Raw genomic sequence first — 26928 nt, 5'->3', positions numbered from 1 at the left:
AAACTCTACGCAGGACACAGGTTGTTCTTCCACATCTAGGTATTAACAGTTAATTTGGTCCCAGGGTATTCAATCGGAAACATTTATTAAGTCTCATAAAGGCCATTTTCCTGTTAAACTTTTACTACTAAGAATCACTGCTAACAGCAGCTCTCTCAAAAGAGTTTAAGAATAACTGAATCTGTTACATCCACATAATTATTAAAATGTCGTATAATTCGGCATGCCAATTTAGATGCCCTGAATGTGTAATTTTACTTATGCATAGCGTTATAGAGCATAACCATTCCTCCTGACGGTGAAGAAGAAAAAAATGCAATTTTAAAACATAGGTCTCTCTCATGCCAAAGACAAAGGAAATAATTATATCAAATTACTTCATACAACGAAGAATTTTACATTCTTCAAAAGCAACAACTTTTAAAAATCACCACTTCAGAGTTGGTGGAAGTGAGTTCTCTGACTATAGAGACTTTATATATTTTTTAGGGGAAGTTTTATTAATATCTTGTCCTTGTCCAACTTTCTACTTTATTTACTAAAATTTGAATGAATAGCAAATCTTTTCATTTTTTTTCATATTGTCTAAAATACATGATTCCACTGAGATGAGTAGTTCTCAGGATTGACTAATATCTAAGAAAGGCAAAGCCAGAAAACCATTAACACTCTCAAAAAACAATAGGATTAAAAATATAAATGGCAGAAAGACCTATTTTGACCCTTATAAGCATTAGCAACATAATGACTACGCATAAGGACAGTTTTCAATTTTTTTTCGTCGGGGGTGACAAATAGTTTCTGGTTTTCATTCATCTGGGAAAACATTACTAAAAAGAGGTTTGAGTTGAGGGAGAAAGGCAAAGAATATTAAATCGTAAGACTGTCTATAAACAGAAGAGGTGGAATCCAAGTTTCCTGGCCCTGGTGTTGGTTCTTCATCATCCATTTCCAAAGAATTCTCAAACTGCAGACAGTGAAAATGTTGAACACAGGCAACAATACTGTTAGAGCAACTGCAGATTTCCACAGGCTTCCTTTGCTCACACTTCTAGGGAGAATCCACGGTGACATGAAGACTGGAGTGTGCAGGGATTGGAGGGAAAAGCTGTGCTACTGGCTGAAGAGAAAACAGGTCACAAGCAACCAGCTAATCCTAAAAACTACAGGAAGAAGCCTTTAATGTAGAGATAGTTGTTGAGTCTTAGGAGGAAGAGGATTTCTGATTTGTTTGTCTTGCTCCACTGTTTTGTGGCAACAGAGAAAGTACGGAAGATTACATTAGCTGTCATTATGACTCCATCATGTTTAACAAACTTAAAATTGAGAGAACATCTTTGCAAAATAGAATTTTTAGCCTGACACATTAATGGTGCTTAATGAACCCAAACTGGGTAAATCCATTTGGAGAGCCAACACATAAACATAGCTATTAATTAGGTCACAGTTGTTTCCCAACAAGCCTTTTGCTTAATTTACTTACAGTAAACAAAACCATATCCATCCGACTTTGTGCAGAAGTATTCACCAGTGCAACAAAATGTAATTATTACACCTTAAGCACTTGTAATTACATGACTTTATGGTGATAACTCTGTTGGTTATGCCCTTCATTAGCATCTGTCACTTCCCCAGCCACTCCCCGAGGCTGGCTGCCCACCCTCTGGAACATCAGGATTTGCAGCAGATTGACTTGTCTTTATGCCCTTAAAGCTTTAGGAACAGATAATCACTTGCTTTCTGAAAAGGAAACAGGTAGGCATCCCTCGCAGATTTTGGGGGTTCAGTTCCTGAACACCACAAAGATATGAATATCACAATAAATTGGTTCACATGAATTTTCTGGTTTCCCAGGGCATACAGAAGTTATGCTGACACTACATTGTAGCCTATCAAGTGTACAATAGGCTTATGACTGAGAAAACGATATACAGACCTTAATTTAAAGATACTTTATTGCTAAAAAATGCTAACCATCATCTGAGCCTTCAGCAAGTCGTAGTAGTAACATCAGAGATCACTGATCACAGATCACCATAACAAATGTAATGATAGTGAAAATAGTGAATGTGAAATAGTGCTGAGAATTACCAAAATGTGACACAGAGACATGGAGTGAGCACATGTGTTGGAAAAATGGCACCGATAGACTTTCTTGCCTTAGGGTTGCCACAGACCATGTGCTTCACAGATGTGGTAAAAAACGCAACATCTGAGAAGCACAATTAAACAAGGTGTGCCCATATTTCTAAATCAAGCAAGCAAAAAAAAAAAATTGCCACAGAAATCAAAGGTGTGGGAAAGAACATTATTTATGAGATTTTTGCAAAATTGAAAGCCAACTGGTAATCAGAAGCTCCAGAACAACATAAAAGGTTTACGCCTAGGGTGGATGGGAGCACAGAGAACAATTCCCCAGCTCTGAAGCTAGGGGATGCACGTCTCTTGGGTCCCCTGAGGTCTAAGGAGTCAGCAACCGCAACCAGCTTGGACCAAGATGTAAACAAGTGGCCATGTTCACATTTCCTGGTGGGACCTCCCTGCAACATCACCGATGACCTTGACCAGGGAGCCCTAAACTGAAGGTCTCCCAACACAGGAGCGTGAAGGGCAGCTCCAACGGTGAAGGGCAAGTCCACCACAGAAAACAATGTTGGTCATCACAAAGGTGACAGGTTCCGAAGAGAACCCTTGCATTTCCCTTCTCCCAATGGACTCCTTCTTCCCCATTCACTCAGATGATCAGGCCAGAAACCAGCATCGACTCCTCTGTCTTCCCTCAGATCCCACGTTCGATCCATCACACAGTTCACTTGGCTCCATTTTGTTGTCTATCCCAAATCCAACCATCTCACCATTTCCACTACTACCACCTTAGTCTAAGCCACCAATGTTAAAAGAGAGGGCAAAATTATAAGAGAGAGTGAAAACCGCATTTGGAGAACTGAAAGACCATCAATGTGGTTTTAGCTTTAAAGGAAAGAGTAGAGTGAGACAAAACTAGAAAGGTGGGGAGGGGCCGAGCTGTAAACCACTTTGTAAAACCATGTTAAGGATTTGTTCAGAAAAACTGAGAGAAAAATTTGAGATTACAGAAATTTACCAGAAGATACTGGTACATAAAGCATTAAACAAATGGACATATTCTGATAACGGCAACAAAGCTGATTGGCTAAGGTGATACAGATGTTCACATCTGTGGGTCAAGTGCTGATGGATAAGATTTAGGAGTGACCAGCTGACATGTCTGCAAATTCTGTCCCTTCTGTTTCTTTAACCCATCATATATTCCAAGGTGACAGTATTTCTAATAATTAGATAATAAAAGAAACCAGCGACCATAAATGCTGTAATACCAAAAACCAAAAATTAATCTCCAGGTTACGTTTAGGAGCAATGATTAAATTCAGTGGATCCCCCAACTGAACTGGATGGAGATCAAGCCACCATTCTGCCACTGCCTCTAAATACTGACAAAGGGCTTGAAATAGGTAAACTACACAGCATCATTCATTTCTTGTGGAAGAAAGATGCTTTGAGGGACAGTCTGGAAAATACAATGCTGAGACATGAGACCAACAAATCGAAAAGTAAAGAACAGAAATAAAAGGATGCTTTTCCAGTTAGCATTCAAGAACACACAATGAGGGACTAAGGATGATCGATGCCAAACAATGTCCCTGGTTTCTAAGTGTCACTGTCCTCCAATCTTGGAATGTCACCTGGTCCCGCACAGAAGACTGCCGGTGGGGCCTGCTTCCGACTGTGATGTTCTAGTCCAGATGACCAGACACACTGCTTAAAGCCCAGAGCATCCCTTTGGTTGGGGATGCCCCACTCCTGTCGTCTGCCTCCCCAGAGCTCACTCCTGTGCACGTCCAGCTCGGGGGAGTGAGGCTAAAGGCACTGCTTCAGTGCTGACAGTCCGCTATCTACTCAGCGCCCCCACTGATGATCCCGTCTGACAATGAATGTGAAGTAGGATGGGAGGTGATATTCCAGAAACTGCCTAAGAAGTCAAAAGAGACACCTCCATTATCACTGGACACAAGGGACTTTGGGTATTAACGATCGTGTATTACTGACTATCATCTGTTTAGTATGGACCATCAAAATCACTAGTTAACTGCATCTGTTGCCTCTTATGAATTGTGCAGGCTTTCTTTATCTATTTACTTCATCACTTATCAGCATCACTGGATATAGTGGTACCTTGTGACAACAGTTATCGTCTGTAAGATGAGTAAAACCAGCTCACTGCCACAGGCTGGGGGTTAGCCTGAAAATAACTTGCATTCTTTTGGGCTTATTTGCAGTCAAAGGTTTTTCCTTTGAGGGATGATTATCTTATCATTTTATAAAGCCACACCCTAAGATTTATTGACACTCAGCAAGCAACAGAGGGAAAGGACAAAAAGAGAGAAAAGAAGAGAAAAGTAAAAGAGGGAGGAAGGAAGGAAATAAAGCTAAATAAATAAACATTAAATTACTAAGAAAGACAGAGCCAATCAAATCTGGAAGGAAGATACTAGACCAAAGCTTAGAGTCGGCTATGTGTGCAGTGCCCAGATCTATTGTGAAAGAGACTTGCTAGTTAGGTCTGCAGATCTGTCCTAGATAGTTGCTTCCTAACATTACTTACACAGTGTTCACTTTCATTTTCCCATGCCTCCAATTCCTATGTAGTAAAATTTCCTAAATTAAACCCGTTCTGTTGAAATACTTTCTTTTTCTCACTAGGCCTTTCTTCTCATAGACTCCCCTCTGACAGGAAATCTTGTGAAAGTCCCAACAGCTGAGAAATTCTGCAACCTTACCCAACAACCTCTTGGCAGTCTAAATGAAAGGCTAATTTTTTGATTAAGGGAATTTAAAAATCTGAAAAAATAACTGACAAAGGAAAAATGACTGTGTTCTAGAACACTGAAATATGAAGCTGTGTCTTGGATTTGGAGTATTTTCGTGGCTGGCCATCTTAATGAAAAATAACATTTCAAATAAACTTCTAATATGAAAATATGAAATTACTGGATATATTATTTAATAGCACATTCTGAAAGTGTAGGTAAGTACTTGAGTTACTGTCAGGAATGAGAGGAAAACTTAAGAGAAAATTAACTTATTGGAGGTTCCTATCACGTTTTCTAAGGAAGGATACATTGACAAAACTGAACATAAATGGGAACGACTGAAATTGCACAGGTGAGGGTCTTACCATTATCCTGTCGCTGTCAATAATGGTGTTCAATCTGTGTGCAATGGTTAGCACAGTACACTGGGCAAATTTCTCACGGATTTTTTTTTGTATTAACTCATCAGTTCTGGAAACAAAGAAGTTGAATTTCGTTCGGTTAAAGACAGAAATAGCAGACTTAAGACTTAAAAAAAAATAACATTTTTATAATGTTTTAAAAAATCAATACTTTAAGACATAATATTGCTCTTCAAAAACTGAGTATAAAAAGTCTCCTTAGAAGATTTTTCATAAAACAATGTAAGATAGTCTTCCCTCGAAATTACTTGAAACTATCAGAAGCTGGATTTAGGAATCTAGCTCTCTTAGGATGCCTAATAACATTAACACCATACAACAGGTTTTGGTTTCTTCCTTTGTTTTCTGCAATTAATGTTATCAAGAGATATCTGTGGGGAAAAGAGAGCGCTTAGAACATTTCTCAGCAACATTAAATGTTTTCCATTTACCATATTTAAAATTCAGATTCCAAGTTTCATGGACCTCAACTCCATACCTTGGATCCACATTTGCTGTGGCTTCATCGATAATCAATATACGATTTTTCCTGAGAATAGCCCTGGCTAGGCACACCAGTTGTCTCTGTCCAACACTAAAGTTCGATCCTGATTCTGCTAATTCAGTATCCATTTTACCAGGAAGGTCTTCGATGGCCTCTTTAAGTTGTACCTGTGGATACAGAAAGAAGAATGACATTTTCCTAAATGAACTACTAATGAAGGAGACAAGCCTTTTAGACATTAGAGCTTTGAAGTCCTCAGGACTTCCTATGTATCTTACATGTACAGCCAGGTGATGGGAAGAGCTCCTTCCAAGCAGCGTTCACTGAAAAAGATGGTAGAGTCAACTCAAGACAGAAAGATCTCAGTGTCCCCCATCACCGCCACATGACATCCACCAGAAACCCCACCTAGGGATTAGTTAAGGAAGTCTCTCAAAAAATAAAGCTATTTCTCCCGATGTGATCTAAAAAGGATCTTTAGGGCTGATAGGAGTCAGTATACTACAGGGAAAAAATTTTTTTAAATTATTGTGGGAAGTATGGTTCTCTAGAGACATAATCTCATCAGTACTTTACCATTTTAGAAGGTCTAAAGGTCTAAAAAAAAAAAAATTCAAACAATGACAAACTGTACCACAGTAAACCTTGAGCCTATTTGGGGGATGCTTCTTTCCCAAGTTTAACACCATACTGCTAGACCAGTCAAGGGTTTTTACTTCAATTTCATTAAAGTTTCGTAGTGAATGAAAACTCATGAAAAACAGGACACAACATAAAGTTTTATTTTCCCCAGACTATGGGTATAGATGGTGTGTAACGTAGTGGACTGTTATAAGATTAAACTGTGCTACAAGATAAAAAAAAAAAAAAAAAAAAAACAACTTTTAACTGCCGAAGATAATCTGCCTTCAGAAACCAGAATTACTGGCAGGAAAAACTGTAGGGCCGAATCAGCTTGCTCAGAGCCCAAGCTCATCCGTATAAACTGCAGATTTCACAGCTAACCTTGGAGAGGTGACACTAAATGACAAAACGTACAAATTCAAAACAACAACAATGTGAGCAGCTGGTCACTGGGATTTGTACAAAAACAACAACAATAAAAACACAATTTAAAAAAAAAATAAATAAGCCACACTTTTCTGAAATGAAGAGATCAAGCAAACATTCAGTAACTGTTTATTAAGTGTTTACTTTCTAAAAGCAAAAGACTGTGTTAGGTTGTATGAGGAATTAAAAACCTGTGTATGGTTTAGAAGTCTAGATATAGTTTCTGCCATCAGTAGCTTAGAATCAATTTTCAGAACTAGGGCACATGCATAGAATAATTAGTATTAAAATATACAAACCATCAGCACCCTACCATTCAAAATCCTTTTCATGCAAGAGTAAGGAAATTCAAAGAAGTGGTCCAAAGTGAAACACTACACAAATAAGAGAAAATCCTCTAGAAATGAACTTATCCATATAAAAACTGAGTGAAAGGGCCAGAATTCTGTTACCTGCATTCATGCTGCAGCATTAAAATGACACGATTGCCAATTAATAATTATTATCACATTCCAAATGTATAATTCACCTTTATAAAATTTTTTTTCTAAAACTTCACAGCATGTTATTAGTATGATTTCAATTATCTTTCAGTTAATAATGAAAAACTATCATTGTCTCCACTTAGTAGATGTTCCCTAAGACCAGAGGAATAAAATGAATGTTGCAGGGTAATTAGGATAATTAATTCACTAGGTCACTATTAGAATTAAAACCCATAATTTTAACTTCTAGTTTAGTGCTCTGCTAAGGACAAAATAATCTATCCAGTTGCTTTGGGTTCTAGGGCAAAAGCTAAAAAGCATGAGGCATTATGTTGTTGGTTTTCATCATCATCAGTACACACATTTTAACTGCACCACGTCACCAGTATTCTCCTAGGAGGTAAACAAAGTCAGTTAAACCGATAAGCTCCCCTTAATTACCTGCAATGCTATAAATGTCCATCCATATACACTGATGTTAACAAATTAATTACATTTTATAAATTACCTCTTCTAAGGCATTCCACAGTTCCTCATCCGTATGCTCATTAAAGGGATCCAGATTTTTCCTCATTGTTCCAGTGAATAAAACAGGTTCCTAAATGCCACAAAATAGGGAATGTTATTACTGTAGCTTATTTCATTTTACACAAGTGCTTACAGAAAATAAATTAAAATACAAAAGAAAAATTCACTATAATCGTTAGTAATAAGGTTGCTGCAAATGCCTCTTTACAAAATTTTATCTCTATTAACTTTCCATTTTATAAAATGTGCTCCAAAATATCTTCCAGACCACTGAACACTAATAACAGAAGAAAGTGTTGGAGTGTATCACCTGAAGAAGAAACGGAAGAAGAGAAAGAAAGGTTTGATTTTTTTTAAAAAAATGCCTTCCTGGTAATATCTACTTAAACAGAAACAAACAAAAAGGAAAGAGGATATAATTATTTGAGGAAGGTTACATCAAGAGCTATATAAGTGAACTGCCAATCCCGGTAAGATACTGGAAAATGCCAAGAGCATGATTAGTTGAAGTTTGTGGCTCAAAGCAGAACTGCTAAATATTTGCACATTTGAACTAGAATATTTTCTTCATTCCTAAAACAGCCTTCAGGGATAGGGAATCTCTCCACATGTGTGCATGGAACATCTCCATATGTGCAAAGAGAATGTCAGCTACTGGGGCCTGTGGCACCTCTGGTTCATGGGGATTTGGCCTCTTGATTCTGCATCAGTTGATCCGCATGTTCTCTCACCTGTGCACCAGGATTACATGCCTCACAGAACCTCATTATTAACTGCAAGGCCAGGATGACCTGAAACCCATTGTGACCTGTGTCATAATGAAACTATTTTGATTTAAATAGCTCTTCCTATTCATCTGCTTCAGGAGGAACCACAAGGAAATTACCCTGCAAATACATGCCTCTTGCTGGGTTTCAAGAGAGAATCTTGCATGTAAACTCATGTAGGCCATTTAAGTTTTCTTCTGGAAGGCTCTAGTAAGCCAGGGCACAAGATTATTGGCAATAGAGAAGAGCCCGATTGGCTCTTTTCAGGGAAAGGGGTAGAACAACGGGACGCACACACGTGGGAACAAGAGGAGATCTGACTCTTCCACAAGCGCCCGCGAACTGCTTGGAATCACCACGTTCAAATCCTGCCTGGTCTTGGGGCTGGACTATTCCTCCTCACTTCACAAAAGCCTGAGAAGAAAGAAGAAGACAGACATTTCTTTCCCCTAGCCAAGAAGAATGACACTCAGAGAGCATCCAGTATGTTCTTTCCCTATTGTCTTAGTTTTAAGTCTGGTGAGAGAGAAATGCATGAAAACACAGGGTGTGCCACCGAAAAAGATGCATGCCTAAGCAAAATCCAAAATTGAAGACATTATAAAGGCAGCTTTCTTTGCACAAAGTTGATCAAGTGGCTGATACACTCCAAAAGCACTGAAATCACTGGTCATAGGATGTTCCAAAATGATTACTGAATTGAACTGAAAAACCCAAGACCCAAGTTCCTTGTCAGGGGAATAACTATCATTCTACTTCAGAGTTTTATAAAAAAGTTTTTTATTCTTTGTAATTATCAACTCTAAGATTCTAATAAGCCAGGTGATTTTTCTTCTTTTATCTGTTTCCATGAGGTTTACACTAATGATGTGGCCAGAAGAGGGGAGGCCGGTCCCCAGTACTCCACGCTCTCCCTTGACTCTTCTCCACATTCACCACTTACGGCTCTAAACCATGGGCAGGATGCTACTCTGAGGCCCAAAATGAGGGACTCTTCAAGGGCTGGTGTTTGAGGAGATAAAGGGGCTGAAAGAGGCCAGGTTTAGGAATTGGATTGAGCCCAACTGGGAGAAGTGAGACAGGGTATCTGCTTATAGTAACAACAGGACCATTTCTTTGGCCAACAGGGCTTGTACAACCTGAGTATTTTTTCCTTCAGCTTCTTCTCACAGAGCAAATTCACATGCGGTAAGAGGTCTAAGTTTTTGATGAAGTGCCTACCTGGTTTTCTTAGTACGCTCCAGAGTCATTACTTAAGCTAATCTACGAAATAAATTGCTCTCTTTTTAAAAGACAGACCTTTCTTCCTTCCTTGAACAATGAAAGGGCTCACGGTATTAGCATGTTTGTGAAGTGTGGTTTTGGTGGTTCAAGAGAGCAGTCACAGGGACCTCATTTAAAGTTTAATCACAGGCTTCCCTGGTGGCGCAGTGGTTAAGAATCCGCCTGCCAATGCAGGGGACACGGGTTTGATCCCTGGTCCGGGAAGATCCCACATGCCGCAGAGCAACTAAGCCTGTGCGCCAAGACTACTGAGCCTGCGCTCTAGAGCCCGCGAGCCACAACTACTGAGCCCGCGAGCCACAACTCCTGAAGCCCGAGCACCTAGAGCCCGTGCTCCACAACAAGAGAAGCCACGGCAATGAGAAGCCTGTGCACCGCAACGAAGAGTAGCCCCCCCTCGCTGCAACTAGAGGAAGCCCGCACGCAGCAGCAAAGACCCAACACAGCCAAAAATAAAATAAATAAATTTAAAAATAAATAAATAAAGTCCAATCACCTATTTCATAATCAGGGCCTCTCTCTATTGTCACTTCCCTCACCTTCTTCTCTTTAGGAAACTCTTTGAAGGGCATGAGTCTCTCCAAAGACTAGGGGACTAAAACGGGATTCTTTGCAGAAAGAGGAGTCCCTCATTTCTGAACCCCTGACCAACGCCTGAACTTGGATTATGCTAACCTTTAAACAGAGCCCTCAGACACTCTGTAGGCCTTAAGGGCCGAAAGGGTGCCCACTTAAGTCTGTACTGTCAGTCTAAAAGGATATATCTGGAAATTTCATTTCTTTATTTAGCAGCACTAGATGGAAGAAAATTGTTTTCTATACAAGAATATTTCTCTTTGTTATGACATGCCCAATATATATTTCAAAATCAGTAAAATTTCAATCAAAACTTGTTGAATGAAAAGAATGATTTACTAAAACATTAACTGATTGAAGCTATATTTTTCTTTAAAGCCAGCAGGCAATTTGTGAACAATGTCTGTTTTAATATGTCAATGTGTTTTATGCATGGTGTTCATTTTGGTTTCTACTGATTCTTCTTTCATCCACTTGCCAAATAAGAAAACATTATATTATCTACAAAAGGTAATAAAGTGCTCACAGTAGACATATACTGCAAGGGCAGATAAGGGTCAAATTAATGATCATTTCTGATAGATATTATTATTTAAAGTACCCACCTCGAAGCAATGAAGTTAATAAACTAATCGTATAAATAAGTGTTGTAAAAATGTTTGCAAGCAGAACACTTCAGTGTAGAGGTTTATGGCAGGATATACAAACTTCATGTAAATATACACTAAATTTATTAGCCTAAGAATATTTTTTTTTGAAGGGACACAATTGAACCTCACTTAATAAGAGGTGGCACAGTACACTCAAAAAACAAATGCTCTTGTTCAACGTAGTACTTTCAATGAAGCATTCGTTTCAAACCCGTTTTTCATCAAGGTTTAAAGTTGATACTTCTTACATGTAACCCTTTGTGCCATATTCAGTAGTAATTTTTTCCTTGTTACTAACATAACACGAGTTCATATTAGGCGTGTAACCCAAAATTGGCCACTCTGAATCAGAGTATTTAATATAGTAAATTGATAATCCCTCGACACAACTGCAAGACTGAAAACTGCAGTCTTACTGGACCTTTTGTATACGCTGCTGGAAGACAAGCCTCTCATTATCTTACAAAGAAATCCTACTCACCAACCTTCAGAGGGTTAAAATGCCCTGGGACCAAGACAAAAAACCGTACAAGTGGTTACACACGTGGGAGGATAAAGCACAATCCTTACCCTAATCATTTCAGTCCCAAACCAGGAAACTGCCCTCTACTAAAGTGTATGTAGAGTAGCTTCTGCTAAATATATGTACGTAAAGATGAATGTACACTTTGCTGTACACCTGAAACTAACACAACATTGTAAATCAACCATAATTTGATTTAAAAGAAAAAAAAAAAAGAAGCAGCTACTGCTACTGTTTCCTCCCGTCCTAAAGCTATGTTCTCATTTCTAATCTGAGGACTTTTCTTAAGGGGAAGCTCATCTCCCTGTTTCAAGAATAAGAGAATCACCTGAAGTCACTTTACATTTTGGTTTCCTTTTCTTTTTTTTTCCTAAATCCTGTAGCCTCTGAATGAATTGATCATCATCCATATTCAGGAGAAAAGGACATTGTTCTCCAACAAAGGAAAAAGAATTTAAGTCCTGTAAAGTCCTCTTTCAGGGGCTCCAGGGAGCAGTTCCAAGGGATTTAATGAAGACTTCAGCGTCAGAGACAAAGGGCCGACTGCATTAGGCTAGAATCCAGTTGTATTTCTTTACTAGTAACAGCATAGCCACCTCTTCTCTCTTTCAGTTTTGTTCTCAACAAGAAAAAAAGGGAAAGAAAACCAGGTAATCAGGGAGAAGTCAGAGAGACAGCTCTGGCTCACGTTCTTCAACCTACTGAAGAAAATTCAGGGAACAGAAATACCAAAAGAGCAGACTGGACTGTATTAAAAAAATTACCTAGCTGTTGATTTGATTGAGAAAAGAAAGCTTTTAAATATAAAAAATGAATCTGTTTAATCATGATAAAGATGATGGCTGCTGATCTGCGTCAACCCTTGGGCTGCAATCATAAATACTGAATTTGCATGCAAGCCCTCTTCAACTAAAAACATTTTCTTTATGCCAGTAGGATGAAGGGCTCTAGGTGTAGAGAATCATCCAAAGAGGTTTTGAAATCCATTTTTCCAGATCCTTTCAGATAAGCAATCTACTCCCTGAATATAATCTAACCTTGTCCTCTCTAACAAACTTAACTACTTCATATCATGAGCACAAATGCCATATACATTTCCGCTACCTGCTCTGTTTAAGGAAATTATTTCGGAAGTGCTTTCATTTTTTGCTTATTCCTGAAACTGTGAACACAAATTGAAGAGTACCTTATTAAGAATATAGTATTTGTTTTTGAAAGTTCCATCCAAGACTCAAGGATTGACTGTCTGTGTCACTACGCCCCTGCCTCTGGTTCCTATGCAGGTCTTGGTACTATCACATCTCCTCCAGTTCTAACCTGCTCACAGTGGGGTCAGCAGTGATGGGGATGAGCCTGGGAGAGAGAGAGATCACCCCAGAAGCTCGCTGCTGCACCCCGGATCACAGAGAGCCGGGAGCCAGGGAAGATGATGGGGGCCTGGCCCACCAAAGCGCAGCGACTCTAAGAAACAGCACTGGGCTCCCCCTCTGCAGATTCTGCTCGCAGTTTCTAAGGTTCCCTAAATTACGGTGTTCAGACATAAGCAACACTTCCTCCTATGCATTTTAGGAGAAGAGGGATGCAAGCTTTTTGCAGTTAAGATTTTGAGTATCGTCTCCTGACACATATTACCCCATGACATATAAATGAATAAATGTGTTTCTAAATTGATACTGTCCAAAAGCGGGACATAGCACTAGGAGACGTATCTTTCAGCTCTGTTCTACACTTATTAACTTCTGTGATGGTTTTGGGAATCCTATTTAGTGGGGTGGTAGTAAAAAAAAAATGGGTAAAATATCAAACGAAAACATCATTCAGTACAACAAACATATATTGAAATATACATATATGTATTTGCAGTCAGTTCTGATTCTACTGCGTATTAGCAATTAGACTCAGGGTCAGTTATTAATCTTCCCAAGACTCAGTTCCCTCACTGTAAAATAGGGATAACGCTGCGGGGCTCCTGTGAGAATCCGGAAAAACAGTGAAGCTCCTGGCGTAATGCTAACAGTGACCGGGAGCCCAGCCCAACAGGGGGACAGTGAGGGCTGGTATTTGTCAAGCTGCAGGTGCCTCCAATGGATCAGGAAGTCAATTTTGTGCCTTGCGACCATCATTTTATCCTTTATATTAACTAGAACAGAAGGGATATCATAGAAAATATTAGAGTGCAGAGAGCAAGAGAAATAATGCTTTTTGAAATTTTTATTCCCGTGTGTGTGTACATGAAATCATGATACGAGGCAGTTCTACTGTGGCTGCAGCCAACAGCATGTTGAAGTCGCCAGCAGAGTGGTTAGCTGCTCAGGCTCTGGAGTTGAGAATCTCCCTAAAATAAATTTGAGGGTTTCCCTGGTGGTGCAGTGGTTGAGAACCTGCCTGCCAATGCAGGGGACACGGGTTCGAGCCCTGGTCTGGGAAGATCCCACATGCCACGGAGCAAATGGGCCCGTGAGCCACAACTACTGAGCCTGTGCGTCTGGAGCCTGTGCTCTGCAACAAGAGAGGCCGCGAAAGTGAGAGGCCCGCGCACCGCGATGAAGAGTGGCCCCCGCTCGCCGCAACTGGAGAAAGCCCTCGCACAGAAACGAAGACCCAACACACCCAAAAATAAATAAATAAATAAAATAAATTAAAAACAAAACAAACAAACAAAAAATTGAATACGGGCTCTGCCGCTTACTTGATAAGTGGGTTAAGCTCACAGTGCCTCAGTTTTTAAATCTGTCAGATGAGGATAACTAGAAAATTGTGAGGATTAAGTGGGAGATGGTAAAGAAAGAGGCTAAAACGTGTTAAGGATTCCACAAATGTTAGGAATTCTTATTAAAACTTGTGCAACTTGTCAGGGCCTGCAACAAGCACTAGAGCAACAGAAATGAGAGGCACAGGCCCTGTCCTCAAGGAGAGGAAGAAAATAGTCAAGAACGTGGGGAGGACTGAGAAAAAATGCCGGAGGTTTTGGTGGAGGACTGGAAAGTATGAGTGGGGTAGAGGGTGGTAATCAGGAAAGAACCTGGTAGGAGGGGAGCCAGAAATCAAAAGAAAAAAGAAAGTAATATTCTTTCCTCTTGTTCTTTGGAGAAAACACATTACGTAGATTTTTCGCGGCTATGCTTTTCCCCTAAAACTGCTACTGTGTTGATTTTTTTCTTTTGCTTCACTCTTTAAATTTATATAAATAACGTGGTTTATGTTATAAGCAATAAATAAATGTAATGAAAATCACCAAGGACCGCAAAAACATCAACAGAAATTAAAGAACAAAAACATTAAACAGAAAAGAACAAAGCCTTTCCATAATGTGTTAATCTTATAGAAATAATACCTAAAAGGCCAGTGCCCCAATCCTTAAGAATATTTATAGTTACTATTGACTGAGCGTTCCCAAAACCTAGGTATGGGCCACAAACATTTTCTCATCCAGTCACATCTTCACAACAAATCCACGTGACATTAATCCTAGACCTAGTTTAAGGGCGAGGACACTGAAACACTGAAGCCAAGTGACTTCATCAAGTCCCCACATTCGTATGAAGCAAAGCAGGAATAAAAATGTGGGTCATGTTGACACTCAGGCTACACTCTTAAACATTCTGTCCCTGGCTGCCTCCTGAATGATTTCCTGGGACCCGTTACAAAAACACTCTCTCTTTAATCAACTAGCATTGTGCCTCAGAGACAAACATATAAAGTGAAAAAAAAAGGGTTCTGTGTTTACAATGGTTCGTGATCTTTACCTACATGGATACAAAGCTTAGCACTGTTTTGTAAGCACACTCTCCAGAGTGTATACATAGAGCATACTCAGAAAAGTAGGGTGGAAACCGATGGAAAAGAACCAAAACCTGGTGATGTCAAGGTATGTTTATAGTCTTTGCTCAGATGTGTTTCCAAAACATTACCTGCAGAGCCAAGAATCATCTAATGTTATTTCTTTATTTACAGAGTTCTTTTATGTATACAAGCATAGAACTTTTCTTATTAAGAAGCATTAAAAGTAATGCAGGGCACGTTTCACATTCCTTTCATCCAAGAACATAAAGGCACTTTACAGACATGCTCATTATTTCTGCAAACTAATCTCATTTGGCCCATTTCAGAGATGGGTACAATCAAAATTTAAAAGTTGGGAATCTAAAACCATTTATTTTCTACATTAATCACTAAGCCACCAATCAAATAGCCAGAGGGAATCTTCAAATCCAAGGATTCTACATGCTGAAAATTTCTTTCCATTTTTCCTAAAAGGGAAACTGTTATATACATAATAAATGATATATAATAAAACATATATATCATTATATATATAATATTTTTTTACTTGTGGTAAAATACATATAAAATTTACCACTTTAACCATTTTTCAGTGTACAGTTCAGTGGTATTAAATACATTCACATTGTTGAAGCCATCACCACCATCCAGCTACAGAACTCCTTTCATCTTGCAAACCTGAAAATCTGTACCCATTAAACCACAACTCCTCCAATAAAGATGTTAAAAAATAAAATAAAATAAAATAAAAAAACAAACAAAAAACCCCCACAACTCCCCACTCTCCCCCCCACCTCTCCTGTCCTGGCAGCTCCTGGCAACCACCATTCTACCTCCTGTCCCCATGAATTGACTACTGTATGTACTTCGTGTAAGTAGTATTTGTCCTTTGTGACTAGCTTATTTCACTGAGCATAATGTCATCAAGGTGCAATCATGCTGTAGCATGTGTCAGAATCTGCTTTCTTTTTAAGGCCAAATAATGTTCCGTTGTATGTATACCACATTTGTTTATCCATCCGTCAATGGACCATGGGGTGCTTCCACCTCTTTGCTAATGTGAATAATCCTGGTATGAACATGCATGTACAGATATCTTGTAACATTCCCTTCTCAATTCTTTTGGGTTTATACTATAAATTAGAATTGTTGGATCATATAATAATTCTATGTTTAACTTTTTTTAGGAACCTACACAGTGTTTTCCAGTCACTGTATCATTCTGCATTCTACCGGCAGTGGACAAGGATTCCCATTTCTCCACATCCTCACCAACACCTTTTTTGTTGTTTTTAATTTTTCTTCAACACCAGCCATCATAAAGGGTGTGAGATGGCATATCATTGTGATCTAATAGGATTATCTTCATTTCAAAAGTACTTAGACTAATTCCAGGTATTTTGGAGGCCAGGGGTAGGTAGCAACACCTGAACTCAGTCATAAGACACAAGTCCACATTCTACTTCCTTTGGGTGCCATGTTCTATATGCTTCCTACTAACCAGGCATTTCAGAGCTCATTATACCCACATTCCAGGAAGTACATTTGCCTGGCTCTTTAATCGTGTCTCTTCTCTGTGGTTCTCACCTCAAGAAGGTATATGTTTTAGTCAGCTTCCCTTGGTGGCCTGATGATTGTAGAGTATTACAAAAAAAAAAAAAAACCCAGCCCTGAACCAAGATGGCGGAGTAGAAGGACGTGCTCTCACTCCCTCTTGCAAGAACACTAGAATCACAACTAGCTGCTGGACAATCATTGACAGGAAGACACTGGAACTCACCAAAAAACATACCCCACATCCAAAGACAAAGGAGAAGCCACAATGAGACGGTAGGAAGGGCACAATCACAGTAAAATCAAATCCCATAACTGCTGGGTGGGTGATACACAGACTGGAGATCACTTATACCACAGAAATCCACCCACTGGAGTGAAGGTTCTGAGCCCCACGTCAGGCTTCCCAACATAGGGGTCCGGCAATGGGAGAAGGAATCTCTAGAGAATCAGACTTTGAAGGCTAGTGGGATTTGACTGCAGGACTTCGACAGGACTGGGGGAAACAGAGACTCCACACTTGGAGGGCACACACAAAGTAGTGTGCACATCGGGACCCAGGGGAAGGAGCAGTGACCTCAGAGGACACTGAACCAGACCTACCTGCTAGTGCTGGAGGGTCTCCTGCAGAGGCAGGGGGTGGCTGTGGCTCACCGTGGGGACAAGGACACTGGCAGCAGAAGTTCTGGGAAGTACTCCTTGGCGAGAGCCCTCCTAGAGTCTGTCATTAGCCCCACCAAAGAGCCCAGGTAGGCTCCAGTGTTGGGTTGCCTCAGGCCAAACAACCAACAGGGAGGGTACCCAGCCCCACCCATAAGCAGTTAAATGGATTAAAGTATTACTGAGCTCTGCCCACCAGAGCAACAGTCAGCTCTACCCACCACCAGTCCCTCCCATCAGGAAACTTGCACAAGCCTATTAGATAGCCTCATCCACCAGAGGGCAGACAGCAAAAGCAAGAAGAACTACAATCCTGCAGCCTGTGAACAAAAATCACATTCACAGAAATATAGACAATATAAAAAGGCAGAGGGCTATGAACCAGATGAAGGAAGAAGATAAAACCCCAGAAAAACAACTAAATGAAGTGGAGATAGGCAACCTTCCAAAAAAAGAATTCAGAATAATGATAGTGAAGATGATCCAGGACCTCGGAATAAGAAGGGAGGCAAAGATCAAGAAGATGCAAGAAATGTTTAACTAAGACTTAGAAGAATTAAAGAACAAACAAATAGAGATGAACAATACAATAACTGAAATGAAAACTACACTAGAAGGAATCAATAGCAGAATAACTGAGGTAGAAGAACGGATAAGTGACCTGGAAGACAGAATGGTGGAATTCACTGCTGCGGAACAGACTAAAGAAAAAAGAAAGAAAAGAAATGAAGACAGCCTAAGAGACCTCTGGGACAACATTAAACGCAACAACATTCACATTATAGGGGTCCCAGAAGGAGAAGAGAAAGGGAAAGGACCTGAGAAAATATTTGAAGAGATTATAGTTGAAAACTTCCCTAACATGGGCAAGGAAATAGCCACTCAAGTCCAGGAAGCACAGAGAGTCCCATACAGGATAAACCCAAGGAGAAACACACTGAGACACATAGTAATCAAACTGGGAAAAATCAAAGACAAAGAAAAATTATTGAAAGCAGCAAGGGAAAAATGACAAATAACATAAAAAGGAACTCCCATAAGGTTAACAGCTGATTTCTCAGCAGAAACTCTACAAGCCAGAAGGGAGTGGCAGGATATACTTAAAGTGATGACAGGGAAGAACATACAACCAAGATTACTCTACCCAGCAAGGATCTCATTCAGATTTGATAGAGAAATCAAAAGCTTTACAGACAAGCAAAAGCTAAGAGAATTCAGCACCACAAAACCAGCTCTACAGCAAATGCTAAAGAAACTTCTCTAAGTGGGAATCACAAGAGAAGAAAAGGCCCTACAAAAACAAACCCAAAACAATTAAGAAAATGGTAATAGGAACATACATATCTGTAATTACCTTAAACGTGAAGGGATTAACTTCTCCAACCAAAAGACACAGGCTCGCTGAATGGATACAAAAACAAGACCCATATATATGCTGTCTACAAGAGACCCACTTCAGACCTAGGGACACATACAGACTGAAAGTGAGGGGATGGACAAAGATATTCCATGCAAATGGAAATCAAAAGAAAGCTGCAGGAGCAATACTCATATCAGATAAAATAGACTTTAAAATAAAGAATGTTATAAGACACAAGGAAGGACACTACATAATGATCAAGGGATCAATCCAAGAAGAAGATATAATGATTATAAATATATATGCACCCAACATAGGAGCACCTCAATACATAAGGCAACTGCTAACAGCTACAAAAGAGGAAGTCGACAGTAACACAATAATAGTGGGGGACTTTGACACCTCACTTACACCAATGGACAGATCATCCAAAATGAAAATAAATAAGGAAACAGAAACTTTAAATGACACAATAGACCAGATAGATTTAATTGATATTTATAGGACATTCCATCCAAAAACAGCAGATGACACTTTCTTCTCAAGTGTGGACAGAACATTCTCCAGGATAGATCACATCTTGGGTCACAAATCAAGCCTCAGTAAATTTAAGAAAATTGAAATCATATCAAGCATCTTTTCTGACCACAATGCTATGAGATTAGAAATGAATTACAAGGAAAAAAATGTAAAAACCACAAACACATGGAGGCTAAACAATACGTTACTAAATAACCAAGAGATCATTGAAGAAATCAAAGAGGAAATTTAAAAATACCTAGAGACAAATGACAATGAAAACACGACGATCCAAAACCTATGGGATGCAGCAAAAGCAGTTCTAAGAGGGAAGTTTACAGTGATACAAGCCCACCTCCAGAAACAAGAAAAATCTCAAATAAACAATCTAACCTTACACCTAAAGGAACTAGAGAAAGAAGAACAAACAAAATCCAAAGTTAGCAGAAGGAAAGAAATCATAAAGATCAGAGCAGAAATAAATGCAATAGAAACAAAGAAAATAAGAGCAAAGATCAATAAAACTAAAAGCTAGTTCTTTGAGAAGATAAACAAAACTGATAAACCACTAGCCAGACGCATCAAGAAAAAGAGGGAGAGGACTCAAATCAATAAAATCAGAAATGAAAAAGGAGAAGTTACAACAGACACCGCAGAAATACAAAGCATCCTAAGAGACTACTACAAGCAACTGTATGCCAACAAAATGGACAACCTGGAAGAAATGGACAAATTCTTAGAAAGGTATAACCTTCCAAGACTGCACCAGGAAGAAACAGAAAATACGAACAGATCAATCACAAGTAATGAAATTGAAACTGTGATTAAAAATCTTCCAACAAACAAAAGTCCAGGACCAGTTGGCTTCACAGGTGAATTCTATCAAACATTTAGAGAAGAGCTAACACCCATCCTTCTCAAACTCTTCCAAAAAATTGCAGAGGAAGGAACATTCCCAAACTCATTCTATGAGGCCACCATCACCCTGATACCAAAACCAGACAAAGATACTACAAAAAAAGAAAATTACAGACCAATATCGCTGATGAATATAGATGCAAAAATCCTCAACAAAATACTAGCAAACAGAATCCAACAACACATTAAAAGGATCATACACCATGATCAAGTGGGATTTATCCCAGGGATGCAAGGATTCTTCAATATACGCAAATCAATCAATGTGATACACCCTATTAACAAACTGAAGAATGAAAACCATATGATTATCTCAATAGACGCAGAAAAAGCTTTTGACAAAATTCAACACCCATTTATGTTAAACACTCTCCAGAAAGTGGGCATAGAGGGAACCTACCTCAACATAATAAAGGCCATCTACGACAAACCCACAGCACACATCATTCTCAATGGTGAAAAACTGAAAGCATTTCCTCTAAGATCAGGAACAAGACAAGGATGTCCGCTCTCGCCACTATTATGCAACATAGTTTTGGAAGTCCTAGCCATGGCAATCAGAGAAGAAAAAGGAATAAAAAGAATACAAATTGGAAAAGAAGATGTAAAACTGTCACTGTTTTCAGATGACATGATACTATACATAGAGAATCCTAAAGATGCCACCAGAAAACTACTAGAGCTAATCAATGAATTTGGTAAAGTTGCAGGATACAAAATTAATGCACAGAAATCTCTTCCATTCCCATACACTAATGATGAAAAATCTGAAGGAGTAATTAAGGAAACACTCCCATTTATCATTGCAACAGAAAGAATAAAATACCTAGGAATAAACCTACTTAAGGAGACAAAAGACCTGTATGCAGAAAACTATAAGACACTGATGAAAGAAATTAAAGATGATACCAACAGATGGAGAGATATACCATGTTCTTGGGTTGGAAGAATCAATATTGTGAAAATGACTATACTACCCAAAGCAATCTACAGATTCAATGCAATCCCTATCAAATTACCAATGGCATTTTTTACGGAACTAGAACAAAAAATCTTAAAATTTGTATGCAGACACAAAAGACCCCAAATAGCCCAAGCAGTCTTGAGGGAAAAAAACGGAGCCCGAGGAATCGGACTCCCTGACTTCGGACTATACTACAAAGCTACAGTAATCAAGACAATATGGTACTGGCACAAAAACAGAAATATAGACCAATGGAACAGGATAGAAAGCCCAGAGATAAACGCACGCACCTACAGTCAACTAATCTATGACAAAGGAGGCAAGGATATACAATGGAGAAAACACAACCTCTTCAATAAGTGGTGCTGGGAAAACTGGACAGCTATATGTAAAAGAATGAAATACGAACACTCCCTAACACCATACAGAAAAATAAACTCAAACTGGATTCGAGACCTAAATGTGAGACCAGACACTATAAAACTCTTAGAGGAAAACATAGGAGGAACACTCTTTGACATAAATCACAGCAAGATCTTTTTTGATCCACCTCCTAGAGTAATGGAAATAAAAACAAAAATAAACACATGGGACCTAATGAAACTTCAAAACTTTTACACAGCAAAGGAAACCATAAACAAGACGAAAAGACAACCCTCAGATTGGGAGAAAATATTTGCAAAGGAATCAACGGACAAAGGATTAATTTCCAAAATACATAAACAGCTCGTGCAGCTCAATATTAATAAAACAAACAACCCAATCCAAAAATGGGCAGAAGACTTAAATAGACATTTTTCCAAAGAAGACATACAGATGGCCAAAAAGCACATGAAAAGATGCTCAACACCACTAATTATTAGAGAAATGCAAATCAAAACTGCAGTGAGGTATCACCTCACACGAGTTAGAATGGACGTCATCAGAAAATCTACAAACAACGAATGCTGGAGAGGTGTGGAGAAAAGGGAACCCTCTTGCACTGTTGTGTAAATTGATACAGCCACTATGGAAAACAGTATGGAGGTTCCTTAAAAAACTAAAAATAGAATTACCATATGATCCAGCAATCCCACTACTGGGCATATACCCAGAGAAAACCATAATTCAAAAGGACACATGCACCCCAATGTTCATTGTAGCACTATTTACAATAGACAGGTCATGGAAGCAACCTAAATGCCCATCAACAGACGAATGGATAAAGAAGATGTGGTACATATATACAGTGGAGTATTACTCAGCCATAAAAAGGAATGAAACTGGGTCATTTGTGGAGACGTGGATGGATCTAGAGACTGTCATACAGAGTGAAGTAAGTCAGAAAGAGAAAAACAAATATCGTATATTAATGCATATATGTGGAACCTAGAAAAATGGTACAGATGAAGTGGTTTGCAGGGCAGAAATTGAGACACAGATGTAGAGAACAAACATATGGACACCAAGGGGGGAAAGCGGCAGGGGGCGGGCTTGGTGGTGTGATGAATTGGGCGATTGGGATTGACATGTATACACTGATGTGTATAAAATTGATGACTAATAAGAACCTGCTGTATAAAAAAATAAATAAAATTCAAAAATTTAAGAAAAAAACAAACAAAAAAAACCCCAAATTAAAAAAAAAAAAAAAAACTCAGCAAGTTTATCAAAGCAGAGAGCAGGATAGAAGATGAAGGCACAGGGCCTATGTTGCCCTTGGGTATATATCTGGAGGATAGGAATTGCTCAATAAAAGTTCTCTGAATTATTTTGACTGGATGAAACATAAGGAATGACAGGAGCTTCTATTGTGCAAATAATCAAACACTCCCTGAACACCATACTTATTTAAGAAGTGGAAAAAAAGAATACAGAATCAGAGCCCAATTCAACGCTCCACCATCACAGAAACCACGTATGGGGGTCTACGGGAAGCACTCCACACACACTGACCTATTTAGTCCTCACAACAGCTCGATGAGTTGGTCCTGTTAGCTGCCTCGAAAGGGAGAGAAAACTGAGGTGCACAGAGATGGAATTCCAAGTCCCGTGTTCTTCCTCACTATTCCGTAGTGCCTGCCTGATTAAAATCACTTACTGATGGCTGAATTCTAAAAGTCTCTCCAAAGCATATATACATGCTGTAATTCTCAAAGCCCCACAGTTTCACAGAAAGTACTCCAGGGAGATAATCACCTTTGAAAAGATAGCTTATTTCCTACAGCATAATTCCATCATTAAGACACTTAAAATTCGTGTTTCCCTACACAAACCACTCACATGCTAAACAAACCACTTATATTTTTTCAGAATTATGTGGTTATCCGTGGATAAAATTGTGGTACCTGAGAAAGTCTGAATCCAGAAATCTGTCTGGGTAAGTTATTAAATCACAGGCACACACACAAAAAAACAAACGAACAAACAAACCAAACCAGGTATCTGATGAAAATATCTGTTGAAAATCCCTGAAGTTAAAAATATGCTCTGTTGGGGGAAAAAGGATCAACCCTTTCATCCAATTTTAAAAAAACAATCAAATTGAAAGACATTAAACTTAGGTGCCGTATTAAAAGAATATGTGTCAGTGCTCTGAAGTGCATACCTGAGGTATGATTGACATCTTCTTCCTTAAATCGTGAAGTCCAATTTCGGTTGTCAAGACCTTATCAATCCAAATTTTACCTTCAGGTTCTGACAATCTAAAAAGGGCAGCGATGAGGGAACTTTTTCCAGCTCCTGTTCTTCCCACAATGCCAACCTGTAAAGAGATCCAGGAGGGATTAAGAATTCACAATATGCGACAAACCTAGGAAAACCCTTGGTTGTTGAAGACGAATTTTATAAGTTCCGTACAGAGTGTAGTCTATAAGTTTCTCAACTGTGGCACTGTTGAAATTTTGGGAAAGATAATTCTTCATTGGGGAATGGGGGCTGTCCTGTGTATTCTAGGATGTTTAGCAGTATCCCTGGACTCTGCCCACTAGATACCAGAAGCACCCCTGAGATTGCGGCAACCAAAAATGTCAGACATTGACAAATGTCCCCGGTTAAGAACCCCTGGTCCAAGGAAGAGTTAAAAATAACAGAATCAGTCTCCTGGCAGTGAAGCAACAGCAGTTTCCCACGTGTTCAATTAGCAGTCAGCTTTTAAATTAGTTGTATTCCTAGTGTCTGGCTATTATGAACATTGAGAATTATGTGAGCAAGTTTACAGAGATGTCAACAAGAAAAGTAAGAAGTATTATACACAAACAAGAATTCAGGATATCAGATTCTATCATTTAAGAGGAAGTATTCTTTGGCAGACAAACAAAATCACTTCCTGATAAGAAATACCTTAATAATGCTCTATCTTGAAAGGAAACACCTTAAAATTGTAAAATGCAGGTCTCAGTGTCTTAAAAGGCAGTACCCAGTAGGCAAAATATACATAATGAGATCAACAACAACAACACAAATAACATTTGCTGTTTATATGGGACCTTTCATCTGAGCACTTCAAAAGGCATTTTACAAACCAATTAATACTTCTAATTAAACCTTGGAAAGATACATGTCACGTATCGGTCAAGTTATTAAAATCAAAGCAGAGAGAAATTAAGTGCATTAACAATAAGATCAAAGAATCAATATAATGCAGGTAAAATGTTGGTCAGGAATGAAACTGTATTGTAAAAACTGGATTTTAGCTGTCTGAATTCAAGCATGTATGCAGAAACTGGCCTTTTTTTACCAGTGAGCTTCCCAACTACAAATTCCCTGGTGGGAGCTTCCCAAGAGATGATTTCATCTCTATTTATAAATCTAAATACAGATGGGGGCCTAAGATATGCTTTCAATCATTTGTAAATTAATTCAGTAAATTTTAAAAACTCATGGCTTTAAACAGAGAAGAAGTCAACCCCTCTGAGCACTGATTATACAACGGTAACTTGATATATTTTCTCATTAAATACCTCCAAAGTTTCGAATCTTAGTCTGTAAAAACAATAATCAAATTTCAAAAAATAATTTACCTTTATAGAGATTAACTGAAAGAAAAGTGGCTTTAGTTGATTTACATTTGTAGCCATTTTGTATGATATGGTAAATCCTAATTTATATAATATAGATGGGACACTTTCTGCATATAGGCAGGCCCTAGAGGGTATATGTACATATGGGTCATTTGTTCTGTGTACATGCAGACTTTGAACATACTGTGGATTTGGTTCCAGACCACCACAAAAATGGGAAGGAATATCGCAAAATAAAGCAAGTCATATGAATATTTTTCTTCCTCTGTGCATACAAAAGTTATGTTTACACGATACTGTAACATACTAAATGTACAACAGAATTATGTCTAAAAAAGAATGTACATACTTAATGTCAAATACTTTACCGCTAAAAAAGGCTAACCATCATCTGAGCCTTCATAGGGTTGTAGTAAGCTTAAGAACACTGATGACAGTTCACGATAACAAATATAATTATAATGAGAAGGTTTAAAATATTGTACGAATTACCAAACTGTGACAAAGAGACAGGAAGTGAGCAAATGTTGTAGGAAAAATTGTGCTGATGGACATGCTCAATGCAGGGTTGCAACAAATGTTCGATTTGTTATTTAAAAAAACACACCCACACACGCAAAAAACCCCAAAGAAACAGCGGTATGCCTGTATTTCTGGGTGTTCTCATATGTAAATCAGCGCACATCAGAACACAGGTGAGAACTGTGTCTGTGAGAACGTGTGTATATTCCTATGCTATTAGCTGCACGGAAACTGATCCACCTATGCAAACTGGAACATTTGTAAACGGCGTAGATACGGCAGTGGCACCGAAGGCTGCTTACGGCCACAGGAATGGAAGTACAACACTCCAGTGAGGAGAGTAAGAAAAAAGCAACTCAAAGAAAACCCGGCTTAGGCTATTTCTACCATTCAGTTATCAAAACTATAACCTGAAAGTCTTTTCCAGGTCACCAAAGGGTTTTACCAATTGCCTGAGAAGAGTGTCACCATTACCAGTTAAGTTTACATTCCTAAAAGCAAAGACACTTGGAGAAAACCTTTACTGCGAGGTCTCCCTCAAATGCGATGCTGAGTCAGTAGGTCTGGGTGGGCCTGAGATTCTGCATTTCTAAGACGCTCCAGGCGATGCAGGTGCTGCTGGCCCGGGCACCACAGCCTGAGTCACAAGGAATTAGGAAGCCTGCAGGGGAAGTGGGACAATCTGGGAGTGAGGGGAGGGGTTTCCGAGGAAATATTATGTAAAAGAGGAGAAAATGCAGCAAACTGATATTTTTGCACATTATAGCAAGGTCTAGTAAGCATCTGTAAGAATGTATTATTCAAGTAATAGATCTGAGCAAGAAAAAAAAAATAACAAACCAAAATCAATCTACCTCTAGAGCTGGAAAAGGCTTGAAAATGGCCCAGTACTCTCTAAAATGATCAAATCAACCACAAAATCATCTAAATGAAAAATGCGGCCAGTGTTCAGAATCTAACCAGGAAGCCTAGGGTGCTATTTACCTCATTTTGGGTCTTTATTTTTACTTGCTATTTCTTCCATGAAT

The 26928-nt window shown here is 38.9% G+C and overlaps 2 protein-coding genes across 5 annotated transcripts in view; one reads left to right on the top strand and one right to left on the bottom strand.

Moving 5' to 3' along the window:
- LOC309647394 (uncharacterized protein) overlaps nucleotides 1-16167 on the top strand; it is a 47828-nt gene extending 31661 nt beyond the window's left edge. The window contains exon 2 of the mRNA XM_082434736.1: nucleotides 8086-16167. The gene's annotated coding sequence lies outside the window, so the exon portion shown is untranslated. The remainder of the gene's footprint in view (nucleotides 1-8085) is intronic.
- The window catches only part of ABCC4 (ATP binding cassette subfamily C member 4 (PEL blood group)), a 218850-nt gene that overhangs the window by 15557 nt on the left and 176365 nt on the right, over nucleotides 1-26928 (bottom strand). For all 4 annotated transcript variants that reach the window (XM_082434600.1, XM_082434599.1, XM_082434598.1 and 1 more), the window contains 4 exons: nucleotides 23965-24120; nucleotides 7800-7889; nucleotides 5751-5923; nucleotides 5216-5321 (listed from right to left, as the gene is read on the bottom strand). In XM_082434600.1, coding sequence (XP_082290726.1) covers nucleotides 5216-5321; nucleotides 5751-5923; nucleotides 7800-7889; nucleotides 23965-24120 — 525 coding nt within the window. The remainder of the gene's footprint in view (nucleotides 1-5215; nucleotides 5322-5750; nucleotides 5924-7799; nucleotides 7890-23964; nucleotides 24121-26928) is intronic.

The sequence above is a fragment of the Balaenoptera physalus genome (genome assembly GCF_965194825.1).
Source record: "Balaenoptera physalus genome assembly, chromosome: 18".
Lineage (NCBI taxonomy): Eukaryota > Metazoa > Chordata > Mammalia > Artiodactyla > Balaenopteridae > Balaenoptera > Balaenoptera physalus.
Note: the sequence above shows the minus strand (reverse complement) of the source record. Positions and strands in the feature narration are given on the sequence as shown.